Source organism: Podarcis tiliguerta, assembly GCF_965153285.1.
Source record: "Podarcis tiliguerta genome assembly, chromosome: 4".
NCBI lineage: Eukaryota > Metazoa > Chordata > Lepidosauria > Squamata > Lacertidae > Podarcis > Podarcis tiliguerta.
Genome location: NC_139537.1, coordinates 93,092,330 through 93,105,475, shown reverse-complemented (window position 1 = coordinate 93,105,475; position 13,146 = coordinate 93,092,330). Strand labels below are relative to the sequence as shown.

Below are 13,146 nucleotides of genomic sequence, written 5' to 3'. Positions count from 1 at the left end.
ATCCACATGGCCGCAGTTGCAATAGACTCACTGGCTTCTTCTTCATTTGAGACTTCTATCGATATTATACCCAGAAGATAAGCTTCTGGGTTTTTCGTAAAGGATCTTTTAAACATTTTTTCCAGTTCGTTATGGATTAATTCCCAGTAGTCTTTAATAACCCTACAAGACCACCACATGTGGTAGAATGTTCCTACTGTCTCTTTACATCAAAGTGAGAAACATCTTGTCCGTTTTGCCCCATACTCAAGTTTTTACACTTATTACCTGAAAGCTTTTCCCGTTCACATGTCCACATTCTTCACTTGATTTCTCTACACTGTATGCTAGATTGTTAGCAGTAGAGTGGGTGAATTGATTTCACTGAAAAGGTATGACTACTAAGATGATGTCAGTGAATATGAAAATTTGTCTGTAGTGTTAGATTTGTGTCAGTCCATTCATACATTTAAGTTGTCGCTTGATGTTACTGCACCGCAGCTACCGTTATCCCTAAACCATGGACCATGCTAGCTGGGGCTGATGGGTCAGATTCCATCAATATCTGGAGGTCCACAGGTTTCCCATACCTGCCTTGGGAGATTCACTGTTTAGCAACAGCTCTTCCAAGTGATCTGTTTATCTGTGCTTTGGCTACCTTCCTGAATGAATGAGAGCTGTGCAAGAGCTTAGCAGTGCAGTTATGCAGCTCCCCTTCATTTAAATGGGGGCTTGCCCAGGTGACTTGCACCTTATGCCTTCAGACAACCCAATCTTTTGAAACCAGTTCTAGCCCGCTCTTTGCACATCGAGCCATGTTGAGAAGGTCACAGCTTCACGCAGGCATGGAAAAGTGAGAATATTTGCACAGTGAAACCTTCCAGTACTGTACTACAGTGTGCACTCAATGAATCCTGTTCTTCCACAGGGCCGTTATTGAAAAAGAAATGTGCACTTACTGCCGGAAGCCCTTGGGCACAGACACAAAGATGATTCTTGATGCCTTGCAGATTTGCTGTCATGCAACTTGCTTCAAGGTAGGAACATGTCTTTCACCCAACTGTCGTTAAATATGCATGGATTTGTAGTGTGACAATTGTGAATTTTGATCAAAGCACCGGGTTCTAAATCAAATTAGAGAGCAACCCCATGGTCCCTGGAAGGCAATGGCGTAGCGTGGGGGTGCAGGGGGGGCCCAGCCGCACCGGGCGCAACATCTGGGGGTTAGGGTTAGGGGGCGCAAATCCACGGGTTAGGGGGCGCAAATTACTTGCCTTGCCCCGGGTGCTGACAACCCACGCTACGCCACTGCTGGAAGGGCATCCCAAGGATGATCTCCCTCTTTGTCTCATGGAAAGGGAGGTCCACAGGTGGAAATATTCACTGCTCTTGCTGCTCTGCTATTGGTACTCTTATGAAGATAACAATGGAGTCATCATGGGACAGATTGGAGGAAGCACCCAGAACAGCGGAGGGAGTATACTAGCCCTGAAGCTGCTACACTGATTTTCCTTCTGTAGAACCAAGTTATAAGAGAATGTAGCATCGGTGTGCAGTAAGGAAGGGGGGAAAACATGGGAATATGGCATTTAAACAGATCCTGCATTCTCCTTACGACAGCCGAAGAATAAAGAAAACTATATTTGTACAGGGGGAAAACAACCCTGAGGCTGAATTTCTCTGAAATCTTAAGTTCAGCTGTACTGAAATGTTAGTGAGTCTTCCGTGCTTTGCACACCATAACGTATATTAAAGGTGACTCGCTATCAGGCATTTTCATAACACGGCTGCTGATTAGCTACTGGACTGGATTCAAGGTCTTGGTGTACAAAGCCTTGCAGAGCTTTGGGAACAAGATGCCTAAAAGATTGCATCATTTCCTGCATGCCCATCTGGTCACTGTGCTCCGCAGGCAAACACATCCTGCAGATGCCACCTTGTCAAGAGGTGTGTCCTGCATATTGCTGAAGCTGGGCAGCAGTTGCCTTTTGGAACTCCCTCCCACTTCATATCAGGCAGGCACCTTCTCTGTTGTCTTTTTGGCACCAGCTAAAGGCGCTCACACTTTTTCAACAAGCTTTCTAAAGCTTTTATCCCGGTTGGTATCTGACTCAGAATTGATGAAATAAATATTAACAACTAAAGGTTTTTGTTTAACTCTGTGTGTTCCTAGTGCGAAATCTGCAAAGCACCTTTGGAAAACGTGAAGGCGGGAGATAGCATTTGGATTTACAAGAACACGGTGCATTGTGAACCATGCTATTCCGGAGTTAAATGTAAGTTGTACTGGAGGACACCTGCTTGAAGGTTCAGTTGTTAACAACAACCAGGGAGGCATGGGGTTCAAAGTGCCTCTGAAACACTTCAGTTCAGTTCCTGTTTATGGTGCTGTAGATTGCAGGATTTGGTGAATGCAGAAGTTCAAAGTGCATTTCTTGAATGTCCAAATATGTTTCCCTGCTTGATAGTCACAACACCGGTAGGTATGGGGATAAAATTCAGTTCACTTTGCGTGTAAAGAGAAATATATCAAACTCATGCTTTCTGAAACAATATGCAAATCGAGACACAGTTACCCTTCTAAATTCACACTTATCCAAATTTTGTGATACCGTTCTCTAACCAGTTTTTACAAAATGCATATATTGAGTAAAAATGCACATTAAAATGAATGCATTAGTTAAGATCAACATATTAACATGCATTATTTTAGGGGGAATGGCTTGCAAAATTTGGGTACAAGTTAGTCACAACTGTGCAAAAATGTGTGGATTAGGAGAAATTCTTAGTAAAATGCTGGCAAATTGTCATGATAACTTTAAGGTGCAAACTGCTGAACTGAATTTAAGATTGTAAAAATGATAAACTGAGAGATCTGAAACTGACAGATCCTTCCATCCCTGAACACCAGTGATGTTAAGAATCACATTTAAAAGACAATCAGTATCTGGAATACCTCAAATAATATGCAACTGAAATAGCTCCGTGTTTAGAGAAACTTAACACATTGGTCTGAAATGGTTGACTTTTTAAGGCTGTGCACATTTTCAGTTTCTAATGGGCATTTTCTTTGCCTTACAGCCTCATGGGCCTACTAATGTTGACTGAAGACAGTTCAGGTCGATGGATCAGCTGCATGCGTTTCTTTGAAAATCATATGCTTTTTTAGGATGAGTAAAGAACTCCAAGAATAATAAAAAATGGTAGACATTTGAAGATGTGAAAAAATGAAACTATAACACTACTTCTAAAAAGAAGGAAGCGCATGGTGGCTTCTGCCTAGAATGTGTGTGTGTGTGCATTATCAGTAAGAAAACAACGTCTAAGACTGCAGTCCTCTGTCTGCTTACTTAGGAATGAGTCTCACTGAAAACAGTACAGCTTATTTTTCTGAGTAAACACTCATAGGATTGTAGTGAAAGTGTATCTTGGCTATTCTTGACTGCGGTTCATTCTGAAACAATTCACACACCCGTGCTTATAATCCGAATACTTGTGTCTGTAAATGAGTCATTATAGATCTAAGACAACATCTCAGCTCAGTGGGTCCAGTCCGGATAACTTGAGTTGTGTTTTAAGTCCCATGGGAATCAGTGGGTAAGAACCAAAATCATGAGACAGTTACCACATAAGGGCTTCCTCTACTCCCTTTCATCATTTTACTGCTACACTGGAAGTAATAGGAGCAGCACTAGGTGAGGCAGAAGGTTCAATATTGTTTGGTTATCTGTGTGTGAGTGGCACTCTTTCAATTGTGTCCAAAGCCAACCATCTTATTCGGCCTAATGGCAACGTGGACAGGTCTGCACGTTGACCTTCTGCAGTTCCCAGGCAATTAAAAGAAATGTAAATAAAGCAATGATGGATTGATCATGGGACAGATTGGGGGCATCCACAGAATTCTACCATGCAACCACATCCTCTCCCCAGATACACAGAGGAGACGACAGTGGTCATGTCAACACAGTCTGCAGCATCACAAGCTAGAGCAGGGGTTAGCTAACTATTTTCTTTCCGGGGCTACAGTTGCTCAGAGGTAATCTGTCAGGGGGCGGGGGGGGGGGTCACATTCTTGCAGTGAGCATGGACAGAACCAATGATGGGCGGAGAGACAAAAATGTCCTGGGTTAACTAATCAAGAATAAAGACTGCTCTGCTTCTGTGGCTGTCTCAGAATTCCTAATCCTATTCCGCTCTACTCAGAAGTAAGCTCCACTGAGTTTGATGGGGTTACTTTCAAATGAGTACAGAATTTTATTATTATTATTATTATTCAACACAGTAATTGACACAGCTCCTATTCTGGAAAGCAAGTGCAAGTAATTCCTTTTTGACATGGGTGCCCTGTGCAAACCCACGGCAGCAGGGAAGGGGAGGTCTTTTCCTTAAGCCATACAACCAGGACAAACCTTTTTTTAAGGCATCAATTTATTCTTATCAAATTATTTCCCCCTTCCAATTGTACTGAACCTGCAATGAAAGGAATCGGGAGGAAACACTTTTTTAAAAAAATAGGGAAAGTAAGAAGGAAACAAACAGGAAGGAAGTCTAATGGGATGGCAGAAAGGGGTTGATTTCAGGAAGTGATGGAGTGGACAAAATGAGGTTGAGGGTTGTAGGTTGCTCACCCGTGGGATAGAGGTCTTCCGGTAATCACTGGGCTGAGTAGGCAATGAATGAGTTATGCTAGCATGAAATCACTTTGCGACTCTGAGTATACTTCAGTTAGGCAGGACCTCTGCATGGAGTAGTATGGCAGCTGAAATAAATGCTAATGTGAGCTAAGGTGGTGATTGTGAAGCAGCAGCAGCAGGGACTGGACGCCCTGGTGGATACATACATATATTTGGCTTGGAAAGTTTCAGCCCATCTCCATTAAAATCTACTGCAGATACAATGATCCTGCAAACACTCATCCTCCGCATATGAGAGATAAATATTCTAATGATTGGGACTCAGCTTGCACTGTTTTATTTAAAACTAATGGATTTATAATTGTATAGAATTGTAAAGGTGAATTCTTTTCTCTCTCTCTACCTTTCGTCAGTCTTAGTGCATGCAAACAGCTTAACTCCACTAGTGATAAAGAGTAGAGAAAGTTTGCTGTTATGTAGAACTTATTAAACCAAAGATATAAAAGATTTTTAAAAATAAGATCCTGGTTGAATCCAGACATTCTGAGATAAACCATGGTTGTGATTAGAACAAAGGTGACTGTATGATCTTGCTTCCATTTTTGATTAAGTGCAGCTTGTTTCATGTGAACCAGACAAATTGCCATGAACCCTAACTATTGTTTGTTTGAAACAAGCCAAATTACGGTAATAGCATGGGCTATGGAACTGGCTTTCCTTCGCAGGTCATAGTTAAAATTAACCAAGGTTTAGGGTTTGGACAGAATGCTAAACCCTGGTGGTTCCAAAAATGGAAGTAAAGTTTTCTAGTTTCTCCATGATTGTTCTGGGGGTGGAAGTGTGTGAGCTTGAGGTTTATTGCGATGCAGCCATTAAAATTACCATTTAGTGCATAGTAAAGCCTATTTGTTCATATACAATCCTAAAAATAATCCACATAGAATAGTGTTTCAGTGACATTGGAAAAAGAAGTGGTTGTACAGTTATTTTATTTGTTACTTGTCTCTCATATCAATGTTGTTTGAAATTGATTTTCCCCTGCCTGAATCTTTCCAATAAAGATTACTAAAGATCAAGTGTGACTAGGGAATAATACATTTTTCAAAGGAAGCGCCGAATTTCAAAGTATGTACATAACAGACTGCTCTGGGGAGATTTCTCAGCAATGAGGAAGGAGGAAAGCCAATTAGAAGCTCTTTTCAAAGTGAAATATAATTCTACAAGGATGGGTAAAAATAGTCAGACTACCGAAAACCACACCAGAAGGTGATATTTTATTATATGTACTTTGCTGCACACAGTCTACCAGGCATGCACTGTGTTCTGTCAGGCAGAGATACCTTTTCAGAGATTTCCCTGCCTCTGTATTTAAGAAATGATGTCATTCCTCAGGACCACAGCCATTTCTGGACAACTTAGGCCACAGCAGGGCTGCATTGCTGGGCTGTCCCCAGCACTTCACTGAACTCAAACACTGATGTGCACAGACCATGTATGGAAACCCCATGCATTCATTTTCTTTTTTAATAATAATATTTATTAGAAATTTAATAATTACAGAAAAAAGGGGGGGGGAGACAACAAAAAACATTAAAAAATGTAACAATCAATGCATCAAAAGTAAAAAAAAAAACCCAGAAAAAACAGTACATTAAAAACCACAGCAAAATTTAAAAACATATCCAATGTTTCCATATCCTTACTTTTCATTTACTTGTTTCATCAACCTCCTCTCACCTCCCTTTTTTGTATTCTAGTTCATAGCTATTTCAGCAAATCCTTTCCATCTTTCTCAAATTTTTGTTCTATAATTAATCTTAACACAATCTAACTTTAAATTTTCCACTTTGGCCCATTGCCAATCAGTTTTCACTTAATTCCTTATAATGTTTCTGCTAAAACCATATAGCTTCATTCAAGCATTCTTCTAACATTCATTAATTTTACAATATTTCTGTAAATATACTCTGAATTTTTCCCAGTCTTCTTCCACCGACTCTTCTCCCTGGTCTCGGATTCTGCCAGTCATTTCCTCCAATTCCATGTAGTCCATCAGCTTCATCTGCCATTCTTCCCGGGTGGGTAGATCTTGTGTCTTCCAATACTTTGCGATGAGTATTCTTGCTGCTGTTGTGGCGTACATAAAGAAAGCTCTATCCTTCTTTGGCACCAATTGGCCAACCATGCCCAGGAGAAAGGCCTCTGGTTTCTTCAGAAAGGTATATTTAAATACCTTTTTCATTTCATTATAGATCATCTCCCAGGTCTTAATCCTTGGGCACGTCCACCAAAGGTGAAAGAATGTACCTTCAGTCTCTTTACATTTCCAACATTTATTATTGGGAAACCCCATACATTCAAATCTCAATGCCTGTAGACTTTCCATGCAAGCTGGAAATCTGTGCCACTGGAGTTCTAGCTATTGTGGAAGACTATGCACGCTCCCTGCCCAGTGTGTGGGATGTCAGGGAGAGCAGCCCCTTCAATGTATGTAGCCTCTTACATGCAATTTACACAAGCACCTTTTCTAACTGATTCTACGTTGCACGGCTTCTAAGCATGGCTAATTGGTTACATCAAAATCACATACTGTGTAGGACCTAACACACTGTAAGCCTTTCTCCCCCTAGCAATAAGAATCTCTCTCTAAAGCCTGATCTCAACTGGATGACATTTTATTTTGGCATCCGTGGTGAATGTAGGCTTTGGAGGAGCGCTGCATCCAGTGTTTTCACTAGGCCATTGAGAAAGAACGTGAGCTCTTTTGCCCTTCGAGTGATTCAAAAATTAAAGATGTTTGGGAGCATCTTTTTCTGCAAGGTTTTGATCAAAGACCATCGACACCATAAGCTGGCTATGTCTTGTTTTTCAGCAAGGCATGAACAATAAGGGCTGGTTCACACTTACAAATCCTTGCTAAGCAGCTGTGGTAACTGCACCATGTTGTGTTTTATTGCTCTTATTATAGATTATCTAATAACTGAGCCATGAAATAAAGGGTGCTTTAATGGATTCTGGAATGTGTAACTTTATAGGATGTACACAATCTCTTATTTAAAACAAAAACAAAATGGGGGGGGGGGGTCATTTCAATGCTGATGTAAAAAAAAACCCCACAACCCAGGAGTTCTTTTTACATCTGTTTTACATATCACTTGCCTTGAGGCTTTCGTTTTTCTTTGGATGTTTTTATGATGGATTCCTCAAAGGAATGGTTTGCTGGCAGCTGTTTTAACGAATGGTTTTTCTTCAATAACAGATTAAATTAGCCACATTGAAGAATGCACTCATAAATTATAGGGGTATCTGTGACTCATCAAGTCCATTTTCCCATTCACATAATGAAACTACTTCTTTATTTTACTAATCAAGGCACAATTCCTAAAGGAAAGGAATCAATCAGAACAGGCCATTCGTTTTGCCATTCTCTCCCCTGCCTGGGTTTTTCCTGTGTGGAGAGAGGATGGTCCTAACTTTAAAAAAGCAGAGCATGGTTCTACACTACTAAAGCATTCATTTGCGAAGCTGGTGTTGGTGATGAAGTTATTCTATATGCCAGGTTTTATGCGTTGCATGTTTGGCCCATTGTGGCATTTTGTGCTTCGTACGTTGGGTGTGTCTGTCTTTATTCCATTTGCTTTGGAAGAGCTCAGGCTGGTATATGTCAGACTAAACCAAATTCTGTCCTCTCACAAATCCAGTGAGGCAGTAGATGCTGAGAAACAGTGACTAGCTAAGGTCACCCAGTGAGCTTCACAACCTGACTGAGGCCAAGAGACCTGAGGCAGAACAAGATGATGTTTTGCCAAATGCAATAGTTCTTTTGGATTTGGGGCAATAACGCCTCTAGCGGAAAGAAGTTCAGTGCTTTTATTAAGTAGCAGGCTTGAATACGTAATAAAAAGCAGTGGAGCAGTCGTTAAGCAGAATAACGTAGCACAAGCAAGATAAATTACTTCCCCCTCCTGTTATGTCAAAAAGTCAGGCCCCATCAGGGAACTGTGTATACCTTAGACCAAATGCCTCACACCTGTTCCATAAGTTATTGGGAGGGTGTGAAGGATGTTACATCACCTGCCAGGTGTAATAGGCTAATAGGGGCCAGCATGGTTAATAAATTCTGCAGCTGTGCTACTTCTGGCAGGCGTATCAGCCTTCAGCCCCCATACTCCCAGCACTTACTCCTGAAGCTGAAACGGCCAATCAAGACAATAAAGCAGACCAACTCACTGAGGAAACAAACAGTCATTAAAGGGACATTATGGAGTTATATTGTCAAATCCCAAACTACCCATTAAGCATCACATCTGTATCTATCATTATGGACACTGATGTGTCGCTTATAATCGAATGGCAATAATCGAATAGCAAGAATGCAAGATTATGCATTATTTAAATATGGCGTAAGATACGGGTTGGTTTTATTACGGACATGGTAATAATAAATAAATATTGAAATAATGAGAACATTTGAGTCCCGCCATTGCCACCACACCGCTCAGGATATGCTGAATAGATTCTTCTGCCCTATGAGAAGTGATCCCAGATAGGATAAAAAAGGAAAAGACTACACGATGAATGCATACAAAGGTCCAGCTATGGGCAATCTGAACTCATTGGATAACTTTGGCTCACGGGTTGAAGGGTCCCCAACCATGAGGTAGATGTGAAATAGCACAGAAGACAATATTTGGTCCTTTTGTATTGCATAGCATAAATGCCATGGCACACAGCTCTTGCATGTCTTCTGGTATTTGCTACCACCAAAGTTGTGTGGGTATTTTCCTTCTGGGTTGAGCCAAAGTTATCCAACAAGTTAGGATTGCCCATAGCTTCACATTTGTATGCTGCACGGGTGCTTTCTATACTCCCAATCGCTAACCTAGACAGTCCAGAAAGATACCTTGGCCCATGATATCAAAAACCACTGAGATGCCCAGGAGAATTAGAAAGGTCACCATGGTTCTCTTTTTTCTCCCAGCGCAGGTTGTCCATCAGGACACCCAATGTAGTTTCAGGAATAAACCCAGGTCAGATGCCAGACTGAAATGGATCCACATAATGTGTCCTTCAAGAGTGTCTGGGAACCTTTTCCCAAAATGTGAAGAGTTGAGACTAGCCAGCAATTAGAACAATTTTCAGGTTCCAAAGAGAATTTCTTATGGAGTTGTCCAAGCAGCTGAGACTATCTTATCTTTTAAAGAGGCATTAGTAACTTCCTGAACCCATATGGACATCTCCCCCCCCCCCCCCCAGCAAAGAATGACTAAACATGCACTTTATGGACATGATTTGATTGATTGATTGATTGATTTTCCGCCCTTCACTGTAAGGTCCCAGGGTCTGTTACAGGATTAAAGACAGTATCTTGATCCGCTGAACGCAAACAAGATGCCCTCAGAGTAGGAGCCAGCAACTTAGTTGCAACAAAGCTGGCTTTCAGACTGAGGTGGAGGCGTGCAATTTTATCTGCATAGTACTGTACAGTGGTACCTCAGGTTAAGTACTTAATTCATTCCGGAGGTCCGTTCTTAACCTGAAACTGTTCTTAACCTGAAGCACCAGTTTAGCTAATGGGGCTTCCTGCTGCTGCCACGCCGCCGGAGCCCGATTTCTGTTCTTATCCTGAAGCAAAGTTCTTAACCTGACGCACTATTTCTGGGTTAGAGGAGTGTGTAACCTGAAGCGTATGTAACCTGAAGCATATGTAACCCGAGGTACTACTGTACTGTGAAAATAAATTACAGCATGCTGTCCGCCGAGTCTGGATGACCTGGACTTCATAACCCTCAGGACAACTCCAATGAGTAAATTGCAATCACGGTGCAAAACTATTCATTTATACGAAAGATACATTCTGTTGAGTTAGCTCTATAGAAATCAAATCCTTTATTTGATTTATTGTACGTTTTGTGTATTTTTAAACAAAAAAGCATTTTGTAAATGCAATTTAATTACCATCCTAACCATGTGCATTCTATTCCCAATGTTAGCGTTTTGCTCATGAAAACGCAGTCTTAGAATATGAAACTCTTATCTTTCCAGTGTTTCTTTGTCTACAGTGCATCTACAATGGAATCATTGCATGTTAATACATATGAATTAAGAGGACCTCTTCCCTCCAAATGATTGGGTATAGAAAGCACACGTGCAGCTTCCCCTTAGGTTATCAGTCGTTTAAAACAATCAACCTATATTGGTGATTTGTGTTTCAGCAATGTTACATTTGCATAATTACAACCCTGAAATTAGCAGTTTCAGCTTCTAATTATATGGTTTGTTATCTTTTCTCCGCCTTTTTGAAGGAACGTAATTCTGGGAGCTTCCTAATTCAGCAATAGATATAAGCCTACATTTTTGTGGTGTATTTGGAACAATAGTTTTCAGTACTGTTTCTGAAGGCCATCCAGTCCAGGCATGGGGCACCTTAGGCCTTCATAATGTTGCTGAACAACAACTCCCTTCAGCCCCACCAAGCATGGCCAGGGGTGATGGGTAATGTAGTTTAGCAGCATATTGAGGGCCAAAGCTTCCATACGTCTGAGTAAGTCTTGTCCCAGAGACTAAGCAAAGAAAATTCAACATCCCAGCATTCCATAGTTTTATGCAAGTATACCTTGCTACCAAATGATTGTTAGAAACGCTTGTGAATGGGATAATTTCTGAACTCTGATTTTACTGTGGGTTGTATCCAGACTAAAGGCACAATCCTATAATGTCTACTCAGAAGTATGTGCCTTTGAGTGTAAGATGGTGCTTCTTCCCAGGTAAGGTTGTACAGGATTGCAGCCTAAGTAACAGTTCATTCCAGCTGAAATCAGTGGGATGAGTTAGTCACAGCTATCATATTTCACTGGAAACGATGTGCAAGTCCTAGACACGGCTACTCAAAAAGTCATTGAGCTCAGCTGGGGCTTACTCCCAGGTGGCAAGTGGGCATAAGCTAGCCAAGTTATACGACTCACTGAAATCAATTTCATTGGGTCCTGCTCTGTGGATAACTAGCATTGGATATCAACCAAAGCGGCAGCCTAATTCAACCTTTTGGGTCACTTTGCTTTTGCAGAGACCTTGCTTCTGCACTTTCAGCATACAGACATTAAACACAGGCTGCTTGTTTAATCACTTGATCTCCATGCTAGGAACCACTTTGCCTGTTCTCAACATCAGAATACCAGGCTGCGGTGAGCAGCACAAAGATCGCTGTTGGTGGCAGGTAGAGTTGCCAACCTTCCACGTCAAGGGCACCTACTGTGTAGTAGGAAGCTGATCACGATGCACACCGACCCCAGAATTACTGCTCCATTCAGTTGCCAGAGAGCATGGTGTGCTGCTTGGCTAGAGGTGCACAACTGACACCCCATCCTGCTTTAAGGCCATTTCCAAACAGTGGCTCAGCGTATGAGCAGCCTTCTTGACTCAGGAGGCTCACAGGTCCGCTGAGAAGCAGGGACAATGCCAAGGGTTAGCCAGGGCTTGTAATTCCCAACGCACAGAATTTACTTCCTGTTGGGTTGAAATAAACGACAGATGAGTGACAAGTGTCATATGGGAGGCATCTCTCGAGCATGTCTCGGGGAGTCCCTTTTATTGAATATTACAGCATTGCCACATATGTGCTTGTTGCTGATTGGTTGACACAAATCATATGCAAGGGTTGCATATAGGCATTAATCATCAATAGATTAAAGGTTGGGAAAGGGAACACAGAATTGGACAGGTATGAAAACCTCCTTATTAAACTATTACTAGTGATTGATATAGCAAAACTTAAAAGGGCATAACTATCGCATTCCATAGATGTGGTCAACCATGCATTAAGAACAGGTCAGGGTACGATGTTTCATGAACTCAATGTGAACTAAACATTCTAGGGTGGGTGAGGAAGGAATGCTTCAGCTCAGAGCGGTTTGCCAGGCTCATGTGCAGAAGCAAAACCTCCCATCAACTTCCACCATTTTGTTTCCCTGAGATTTCAGCCACAGTCAATTACCCTCCTGTACAGCGTGGGTTAAACAATCACTAATAATAACCAAGTGTTTTCAGATAATCCAGTTTGATTCAGTGTTGGTCAGCTACCTCATATTTTATGAGTATTAAAGATCTTAGATGTTTCAATTATTTTATCGCTTAATGGGTTTGCCACCCTAGGCTCCTTTGGGTGGGGGCAGACTTTGGTAACATGGCACCTTGAGAGAGGACAAAATTGGTCCTCCCCCCTCAATATTATTATTTTTACTATTATTATTATTAATTGAATTTATATACCGTCCTATACCCTTGGTTTCACAATGATTCCTTTTGGCATTGCTTTTTTACTGGAACTTCTCAGTATTTATAAAGATAAATATAGGTATTATTATTATTACTATTATTATTATTATTATTATTATTATTATTAGCGCCTTAAAAAATACCTCAAAATAAATAACGGCATTTCTTCCCTCAAACTTTGTCCCTCGTCCCCCCTGCTAGGAAACGTCGCCATTAGCACTAACTCGCCCTCAGCACGTGCCCCTTCCCGCCTATTCCT

At 41.3% G+C, this 13,146-nt stretch overlaps 1 protein-coding gene across 6 annotated transcripts in view; it reads left to right on the top strand.

The window, feature by feature from the left end:
* SCEL (sciellin) overlaps nucleotides 1-5,689 on the top strand; it is a 65,285-nt gene extending 59,596 nt beyond the window's left edge. For all 6 annotated transcript variants that reach the window (XM_083435846.1, XM_083435848.1, XM_083435850.1 and 3 more), the window contains 3 exons: nucleotides 908-1,016; nucleotides 2,153-2,255; nucleotides 3,061-5,689. In XM_083435846.1, coding sequence (XP_083291972.1) covers nucleotides 908-1,016; nucleotides 2,153-2,255; nucleotides 3,061-3,077 — 229 coding nt within the window. In that variant the 3' untranslated portion in view covers nucleotides 3,078-5,689. The remainder of the gene's footprint in view (nucleotides 1-907; nucleotides 1,017-2,152; nucleotides 2,256-3,060) is intronic.
* The last annotated feature ends 7,457 nt before the right edge of the window (nucleotides 5,690-13,146 follow it).